The sequence below is a fragment of the Cryptomeria japonica genome, chromosome 3 (assembly GCF_030272615.1).
Source record: "Cryptomeria japonica chromosome 3, Sugi_1.0, whole genome shotgun sequence".
Taxonomy (NCBI): Eukaryota; Viridiplantae; Streptophyta; class Pinopsida; order Cupressales; family Cupressaceae; genus Cryptomeria; species Cryptomeria japonica.
The window spans coordinates 80,289,772-80,300,115 of record NC_081407.1 but is presented as its reverse complement, the minus strand read 5'-3'; the positions used below and the strand labels follow the sequence as shown (position 1 = coordinate 80,300,115).

The following is a 10,344-nucleotide window of genomic DNA, read 5'->3' as shown; positions in this document are numbered from 1 at the left end:
TGTCATATTATTCTTCGCTTTTGCAGCACACAAGAACTACAAAGTATATCAAATGGATATTAAATGTGCATTTCTAAATGGAGATCTTGAAGAAGAAGCTTACATTGAGCAACCTGATGGATTTTCTTTGACAGATAACAAAGATATGGTATGCAGGTTAAGGAAAGTTTTGTATTGGTTGAAGCAAGCTCCAAGAGCTTGGTATGCTAGATTGGATAAATACCTTTTGAAGATTGGTTTTTCTAAAGGTAATGTTGACAGCAACTTATACTATAAAGTGACTAATGATGACATCTTGGTTATAGAAGTTTTTGTTGATGATATAATCTTTGGAGAAGAAGATGGATTATATAAAGACTTCTCTATTGAAATGCAGCAAGAATTTGAAATGTCTATGATTGGAGAGATAAAATTCTTTTTAGGATTGCAGATTTCATAGACTAATAAAGGTATATTCTTGAGTCAATTTAAGTACTTGAAGGAGTTATTAAAGAAATTTGGGATGGAAAAATCTAAACCGGTAAGCACACCTATGACTACAAATGACAAATTATCATTAAAGGATGAATCAACACCTATTAATCCGACTAGGTACAAATCTATGATAGGAGGACTACTGTATTTGACACAAATAAGACCTGATATTATGAATGCGGTATGTATTGTTTCAAGATTTTAGAGTAATCCTAAAGAAAATCATGAATCAGCAGTAAAAAGGATTTTTTGGTATTTACAAGGCACTACAAATCTTGGCTTATGGTATCCTAGAGATGAAAAATTTGAATTATGTGCATACATAGATGCAAATTGGGCAGGAGATGTAGATGACAGAAAAAGCACCATCGGCGAAGCATTTTTTCTTGGAAGAAGATTAATTTCTTGGTTGAGTAAGAAACAAAGTTGCACATCTTTATCAACAACAGAATCAAAATATGTTGCAGTGGCAACCAACTGTACACAGGTATTATGGCTTCAGAAAATGTTGAAGGACATAAAGGTAAAATACAAAGAACCTATAACTATCTATTGTGATAACACGGAAGCAATTGATATATCTAAGAATCTAGTACTACATTCTAAAACTAAACATGTCTCTATCAAACTGAATTTTTTGAAAGAGAATGTTGAAGCAAAAGAAGTAAAACTGGTTTACATGAATATTAAAGAGCAGATTGCAGATATATCACTAAGCCTTTGCCTAAGGAGGCTTTTGAATATCTTAGAGATCAGCTTGTGGTCATACCCCCACCAGTAGAGACTTAGATAGTTGATGTTTGTCATCAACCAACAGAACTAACAGAGAAATCTTTTATTCCGGCTTTGATGAGGAGAGCTACTTCTCAGAGCGAGTAATTGGTATACTAAATAAGTTGGTATTTTGTGTTTGAACCTTGTTTTTGTATTGCTTTGGCATTTAATGTCAAAGGGGGAGAGATTGATATGGAAAAACACATGTTACTCCTAGGGGGAGAGACTTTATCCCTTAGGGAGAGATTGTTATTTTAGGAGAGATTGATTACTCTTTGTACCTGAATTTTGATTTCTGGATATGATCTCTTTTAGGAGATTGTTGGTTTTGGGTATTTGGCATTTCTGTTTTGGCACTTTGATGGTTTTTCCATCTTGTCTTGCCATCAATGCCAAAGGGGGAGATTGTTGGTATTTTGGATATGTTGATATGGTTTTGTCATTGATGTCAACACTTATCAACTCTGGCAGTGTTAACCGACAAGCAAGTGACTTATGCACAGTCACCGGTATCTTGTTCACCAGTAGGATATATTGTTCACCGCCACTTGAAATGACATGGAAAACAGTTGGTTATGTCGAAGACATCTTTTGGACACTTTGTCTTGGAAACTTGTTCATTGGTATATTCGTGTTTGCATATTTGTTGTTACCGGCAAATAGGTCCAGGATAAGCACCGATAGGCTTATCTATTCCAGATTAGCACGGCATGCTATGGAGATGATTTATTATTGTTGTAAATGCATTAAGCTGACATGTTGAATTGGATATTGCATCGATTATTGTTTTACTTGTAAATTGTTTTTATTGTAATATCTTTTGTAAAGTCGACCTATACACTTTGGTCTTAGGCTTCGGTATATATGTAAGATCTCATTTGATCGAAGAAAAAGGAAGATAGGTGAATGCGAAAAGGATTGTAATAAGTTATATACAAGAATAAGCATAGCTATACACGCAGACATCATTTGAAGGTTGAAGGAAGGATTTGTGAAGACATATCAGAATAGAACCGGTACTGAATCCAACATATGAGGATGCTATTTTGAGCAGTACATCATTATTGGATTTAACCATCCAACTGTAGTCAGTGTGACTCCTATTTGTGTTTGAGCAGTGAGCTCTAGGCGCTTGGCCTTTTTGCATGTGCAGACCCCCTATTGTATACACATACTATCTGCAGTAGTATCATCTGATTGTGGGTAAGATTTCTCACCGTGGTTTTTCCCCTTACAGGGTTTCCATGTACAAACATTGGTGTTATGTGTTGTGGATGTTGTTGTCTTTCTATTTCATGTATTAATCTTTACCGGTATTGCAATTAACTGATAAACTGTCTACCAGCATCAAGTTTGGTTTACCGGTATTAAGCATTGAGTTTTGGTTAAATTAATTTTGGTTTAAATTCATTTGACAATTGATTCACCCTCCCCCCCCTCTCAGTTGTCTCTGGGACCTAATAGTCATATGACACTATATCATCCCTTAGCACACCATAGGACCTATAAAGACACCAAATAGTGTCCTAAGGGGTCATAGAACACCATATGACCCTTTAGAACACCATATGGTGTTGTTATGGGTCATTGGTGTCTCGAGGATCATATGGCATCCTATGACCCCTTAGGACACCATATGGTGTTGTTATGGGCTGTATGGTGTCTTAAGGGGTCATATGGTGTCCTAAGGGGTCACAGGACACCATATGACCTCTTAGGAAATAATATGACCTCTAATGACACCTAAGGGGTCATATGGTGGGCTAATAAAATGATATATTAAATTTAAAGTTATGAATAGAATATCATACAATAGAACATCATACAATAGAACGTCAATAGTTTATTTTTTATATAGCTAAGTTAGACCATTGTCAGCATAAGAGAGACTCCAAGCGAACAAACAATGAGGCTTCACTAAAAAGAAAGTGTAAGAACTTGACCTAACCCTAAGAGTATTGCCCAAGTTCTAAAACATATGATGCTATTAAATTTGCAAGATTATAGGATTGATCTCGATTGTGACTATAGGAATTACAAACTTGATTTCTTTCATGGGTATGTACCATTCCAAGTCGTTTGACAAGTGATGATCATCATATATTACCACTGCCATGCATACAACAAACTTTAATTTCTTTAGGTGACAGGCATTGTGTAACAACATGGGAACTCTCGCATACCCACCACTATCATTCTCCAGGACATCATCTGTGTTACTCTCTCTCTTTCTCTTCCTACCAGTTTTTTCCTTCTGAAAAATATATTGCAGGTACTCTGACTCGTCATGTTGCTTTGTTGACACTATTTTTCACATCTGCTCTGCTCATTAAAAACACATTCGAGAAGAATATTGTTGCAGGTTTCCTTGTTTGTCACGGTAATGCACCTGTGGTTCAATTTCAAACCCTATTCCTCCTATTCAATATACACACACAAATCCATCAATCAATTTTCTTAGGAGAGCATACATGATAAAAATCAAGGAGGAAGTTGCAAACAAGAAATAAATTCACTTAATTCTATAGAAGTGCAAACACAGTTGTAGTGGGGTATGGAGGGAGGGATGGAAGAAGAGAGAGAGGGATGGGGTTTGGAGGAAGGGAGAGAGAGAGAGAGAGAGAGAGAGAGAGAGAGAGAGAGAGAGAGAGAGAGAGAGAGAGAGGAATGGGTATGGAGGAAGGGAGAAGGGGAGAGAGAGTATGCGTTTGAGAGGGGGACACAATACACTTATATGTGTATATATATACTTAATATATTATATATTATTATATACATATATATATATATATAAATATTATATGTATATACACATATTATATATACAATATCATATTATACACATTATATATTACATATATTATATGTATATACACATATTATATATACAATATCATATTATACACATTATATATTACATATATTATATGTATATACACATATTATATATACAATATCATATTATACAATAGCGCGTATGCATTGTTTATAGTAAAAAGAGAACGTACGCGCTTCTTACACCATAAGTACTTCGTACGCGCTTTTGATTGTTTAGGCTTGGAAATAGGCTTAGATAACAAAGCTATGGTTTGGAAGTTTGATTTCCCCCCATTTCTCTCATTTTTGACGTGTTTTATTTTATCGACTTTGTCATCATTAGGTTTACACTTCATCAAGTGGGTATTTCTAAAATTGCCACCATATTTTCACCCCTCTTCTAAGCTTTCTAACCATATAATTATTTTTCAATTTGAACAACAATAACATATTATTATTGAATTTCTTTTACCAGTGTCTCCATAGTTCTCACAGACATAGGTGCACCATTTTTTTAATAACTTTTGATATACTTATCCAAATTTTTAAAAAATTATATATTATTGTAGTGCACTTGATTCTTTACAATTTAAAAAAAAAATTGTATTTTCAATTTGTTTAGTGCAACTTATGCTTCGCGCACGAACAGGTACCTAATTTTCAGGATGTTCTCGATTGGAAAAAATCATTAAAAACAAAATACTCAACAAAAAAATTACAAAAAAAATACACATCTGCTAGTGCTCACTCTTAACTATCTTTCTACCAAAGGATTTTCCAAAATACTGAATCTAACTATGACTTTTTTGATGCGCAATTCAGACACTATGTTATGTTTTTCAGAAAAAATCAGGGTCTATTTTTCGTGCGCGAGGGATTTGACCCCCTTAATCTTATCCAATTTTGAAAAAGTTTAGTAGTTTGGAAACTAGATTCAGAGTACTACAATATTTGTTCTTTGATTATCTTCATATCTTGAGTGGATGACTTTCAAATTTTGCCTCCAAGTTCAGGTTCAACTGATTTCAAAAAAATTAAAAATTAAAAATTAAAAAAATTAAAAAAAAAGTGTCCACTTATACCCCCCTTTTTGACCACCATCTTTGTGCACTTACCCGAAGCATTAAATAGTTATTAATAGATTGATTTTTCATCAATTATTAAATGCTTTTATTTATTTAATTTTTATTTTTAAAAAATTAAATTTATGCAATTAATATGTGAAATTTTTAACTTTATAATTTATAAAAATGATTTTTCTTCAATGCGATTTGGCTAAAATCATTTACTTAAACTTAAGAAATATGAAATGAGTGAATCATCAAGCTAGAGAGGCAACATCAACTAATCTGAAAGTTCAACCTGCCCAAGAGTGGTGATTACATAGTGCTAATGGGGTCTATTAGCCAATTATATGGTAGGTGTCCCCTCTAGTCCAAATTTTAAATTTTGATATTTTGAATTAGCTCTATGCCCATAGACATTCTATGTTTGCATCATTTTTCCAACAAAACTAAGAGACCAAAGTCATAGAAGATTCTTCACTAAAGAAGAAAAACATGGTGCCTTGTTTGTGATTAAAGAATAATGCCTAATGGTATTTGTGGAGCACCTCTATCCATCAATTTTGTGATTTTGATGTGTCCTAAATAACTTGCTAAAGAGCTCTCTCTCTCTCTCTCTCTCTCTCTCTCTCTCTCTCTCTCTCTCTCTCTCTCGCTCTCTCTCTCTCTCTCTCTCTCTCTCTCTCTCTCTCTCTCTCTCTCTCTCTCTCTCTCTCTCACACACACACACACACACACATACACACACACACACACACACACATACACACACAAACCTTTGGGTAACCCTAATCTAATTGGTTTTAAAATAGGTTCATGGGAACTCTCAATAATACAAAGAAATAATCACTCCTTAAGTCATGAAATTCAATGGGTTCATGTCAAATGTTTGATACATTATTCAATGGTATATTGGTATTTTTCACGACACACCCCAAATTTTCTAGATGACATGTTATTTGGTATTTGTTAATTGCCAATGCCATTTGACGTACTCTCAAGTATTCATGAAAAGAAAAGTACTTGATTCTCTCTAAACTCATGTGCACTACCTAATTTGCCACCAAAATTCTATCTAATCGGCCATTGGACATGTGACCATTCATTCATTCACCTATCTCCCAATGATGATTCATGGTTTCACAATCCTCAATCTATGGCTTTCTTGTGGCATACATACACCATGCCTCAACTTAGATAGAATTGTAAATGTGGGGTGAAACTTAGACAAAGTTGGCTTGGACTTTACAATATGATCCTCAACATTTGCCAATGGCACGTGATCTAAAAGACACTACAAGAGCTATGGAGTGCCTTTTGGATAATGTGATGTGGTTTGCTTGCATTATGCAAGTAGAACATGGAGTAAGAGTTGCATTGTACACAACATAATTCATAGAGCTATATAAATGACACATGGATCGTGAAGCTATCTGAAATTAAAGATATAAATGGCACATGGATCAAGAAGCTAAGTGAAATTAAAGATATAAATGACACATGGATTGTAGAGATATAAATTACACTTGATCGTGAAGCTATGTATATGACACATAGAACATAAAGCTAATGTGGAGCTATAGATGACAAATAAAGATATGTGAAATTTATTGTACAATATTAGTAAATGTGATTGAAATTGAAATGCACACATTTAAACAATAAATAGTGTACACATTAATTTTATGTACTACTTTGTAAATTTTTAATTATAAACTATGTTTAGTTAATTTGATACTTTATAACTATACCAAGAAGCGTCTAGAGTCACATAATGGGTGTGAAGAACATTTGTCAATAAATATACTATGTTATTTATTTTGACAACCGCCTAAAATCATAAAATGTTGGAAGTTGGAAGACCAAGCATTATAATTAATGCTTCTGAAATTGATGCAAAAAATAAAGCACAATCAAATCCAAAAGCATTAATATAATTCTATGAAATGTGAAAAATTGATATATTTGATAGATCAAGCATTGTCTTCACTGAATAGTGGTGGAAGAGATTTTCCTAGATTGCGACCAGTAATTGGAATGAGGAGATCAAAGAAGTCGTCACTATTACTCTCCAGGTACCATTCAGTTTCCACTCTACAAAATGTCAGAATTACCTGTTCCAATCAAGTTTAAAGATATTGTTTTATGTTGTGGGCGGAGATTTCAATACTTACTGTACAAAATTATGGGTGGATTTTTTTCCAAATTTCACTACAGATGGGTTATGAACCTCCTTTGTGTACCTGAGCAGTACAATTAACCTATCATGATCATCTGTAGTTTTTCTTATTTCTTCTACATAGGCGGGTTATAGACACTTCCACAGAGAAAGCTTTTGCGGCACAAAACACAAACTAGGAGAAGCTCTGAATTCAGCTTTCCTTTTTACCACCAAGTTAGGGAACACTGAACATAATAGCCCAGTTGCTGCAATCAATAATAGTTTGAAGTATCGATTCTTTTTAACAGATTCAGTTATCTATTCAGTCTGTTTTGCAGATATTCTTAATGCAAATATTTCTAATATCTAGGAATTTAGAAATGGAGTATGTGGAACTGTGCCTTATCCACTGGCCTGTCAAGCTAAGAAGTAGAAAAAGGATTCCACTTTCCCAGCCAAAAGAAGAAGACTTTTTGTCATTGGATATAAGGTCTACTTGGCAGGGAATGGAGCAGTGATGGACATGGACAGAGGAGAATAAAAACTTAAACAAAGAGAGCAAAAGTAGCAGAAATAAAAATGACAATGAGAAGAAGCGTTTTTTATACCAATATTAAATATTAAATATTAAATATCTGTATATTGAAAATATAAACTAATTTATAAAATGGAGCTGCTGCGCTTTTATCAATCTAATGAAGTAAAACAATCCCCTGTTCTTTTTCTGCGTAACTGGCTGTTGCTACAGCTGCTGCACTTTTCATTACTTACATCCCCTGTTTTTCAGTCTTCAACTCACTACAAAAATGACTGCCCTGCTCTGGCTATCTATTGCTGCTATAAAACTTCTACACACTTCTTTCTATTTTTTATTTAAAACTGCCTCCTCTCTATTTGTGTGGTTAAGGACAGCAACAAAACCAAAAACATCTATTTGTATGATTAAGGACAGAAACAAAACCAAAAGCATTCACTATGAATCTAGAAAGCAGATTTTGAAGGAAGTTTAAAATTTCAAAAACTGTCCTGTTTTGAGTGAATAAGAAGGCATGGTAAGGTTGAGAAAACAAAATGAGAGGACGGCAGAAGATGAAAATGAATGTTGGGAGATGTGGTTGTGCATAGAGATGGGGCTTACCAAAGCCATTGGACAAAGTAACTATTCCCCTTAAAATGTTGAAGACCTACTAAGCTATGCCAAGATCCGTCCTGTTGTTGATCAAGTAATATGAAAAAGCTTTATTTCCATATCAACCAAGGGCTATCTATGTTCATTTTGTTTTGTGTGTACATGTTGTAAAGCATCTAAAGCAAAAACATTACTTGTATGGTAATATTTTGCACCAAAATGATTTTAGTATGTGATGATTATACTAGGGGAAAGGACCCAGTAGTCGTGCACCCTAACTTCGCGCTTCTCAAAATCCTACTTGGAAATTTCAAATCACTCCGATTTTTTTACAGCAGCTTACTTGGCAAGTCCCCTGCTAATAACTAAGGTTTCAGGGCCATGTCATCAAATATGATGCCACATCAGCATGCTTTTTGCCAAGGTGTCCAAAACAGCCCCAAAAAAAAGTGAGACCAATAGGCGTGCAAAAGAGACCCCAATAGTTGTGCAGCTGACATGGCATCACCTGATTGGTTACTTTTTACAATATTAGTACATTTCTTAACAACTATTGGTACATTTCCTAACAACTAACAAAAATTGATATTTTTTGTTTCAAACAATAGGTTTTATTTGTTCAATTTTTGGAACAAAAGGTATCAACAACCCTCACAACAATTGGTACATGCTCAACTACTGAGTCCTTTCCCCTATCACAGGTGGAAACCTCTTTATATCTTTTATTATCTAAATATTTCAATTAAATTTTACATTTTATAATATACAAAATCCGACTTAAATTCAATGAACCTTATATATAAAAAGAGGAATTCCCAGTACAAAATTATTCTGATATATATATATAAATATAAACATCTTTTACAAATTGAAAGAATAACCATCACCAAATAATTGCTCGACAGGCAGGGTCGACCGTCAGATTTAAACACAAATATTACCAACGAACACAGTAACCACGTGGCTTACAATAAAAGTTATATAATAAAAAAATAATATAAAGAAAATAAATGGCACACTATACACAGGGAGACCAAGAACGAATATCCCTTCATCCCATAGAAAGCTTAGAAGACATCATATCTTTGAATTCAGAAAAATCCAAAACCCCATTGCAGTCCGAATCAAATCTGCATATCATTTTCTCGCAGTTTTGAGAATCTTGTCCTCTGGGAATCAATCCCATTGTGAACAGCACATTCTGAAGCTCGTCAGATGAAATGTACCCATCTTTGTCCTGATCAAAAACCCTGAACGCCTCCATTAAATCCTCAGACTCGTCTTTTTCTTCACCATCTTCATGATTGTTGAGAATTGAGTGATATAAATCAACAAATTCCTCAAATGGCAGATGCCCTTGAAGTGGGTCGTTGAGCATACATCTCAGATCTTGATCCGACATTGGTATTCCGAGCTTGTTAATGAAGCCACACATTTCATCAACGCTCACCATTCCATCTGCATTTTCATCCACCATGTCATAAATTCTCCGAATTTCCTCCAAATCGGCCATATTCTTCTTAGAATGGCAGAAGCAACTTGATCTTAAGTAGTATTATAAAATAAAAAGGCCTGGAAATGGAATGAATAAAAAACAGAGCAATTAGAGAGAAAGAGATTGCGTGACTTGGTTTGTGTGTGGGCAAATGGGGTATAAATAGAAAGGAGGAAAGGTGATTCCAACTTCCGAGGCATTTCAAGGAAGGAGAGAGGATTTTAAGTAGCCGTGTAACGACTAAAAATGGGAATAAAGGGCACCTTTCTCATTGCCCAACTCCTCCGGCAATTCATTTGACATGAAGAAGTGACCGTTAGTTGATCTCCATTACCATACGCGGAATCTTGTTGCACAATGCAACCGACTAATTTTATCCGTTTACCAAATATCAATTTGCCCGTTGTGGGGAGCGTGCACTGGATCCACG

At 34.5% G+C, this 10,344-nt stretch overlaps 1 protein-coding gene across 1 annotated transcript; it reads right to left on the bottom strand.

Moving 5' to 3' along the window:
• Window positions 1-9,238: 9,238 nt before the first annotated feature.
• LOC131027914 (calmodulin-like protein 3) lies at window positions 9,239-10,125 on the bottom strand. The gene has a single exon (XM_057958015.2). The coding sequence runs from the start codon at window positions 9,930-9,932 to the stop codon at window positions 9,471-9,473; it is 462 nt and encodes a 153-aa protein (XP_057813998.2). The 5' UTR covers window positions 9,933-10,125; the 3' UTR covers window positions 9,239-9,470.
• Between the last annotated feature and the right edge of the window lie 219 nt (window positions 10,126-10,344).

Excerpts from the sequence above, each read along its gene's own strand:
- LOC131027914 (XM_057958015.2), bottom strand. The coding sequence starts at position 9,932 with ATGGCCGATTTGGAGGAAATTCGGAGAATTTATGACATGGTGGATGAA.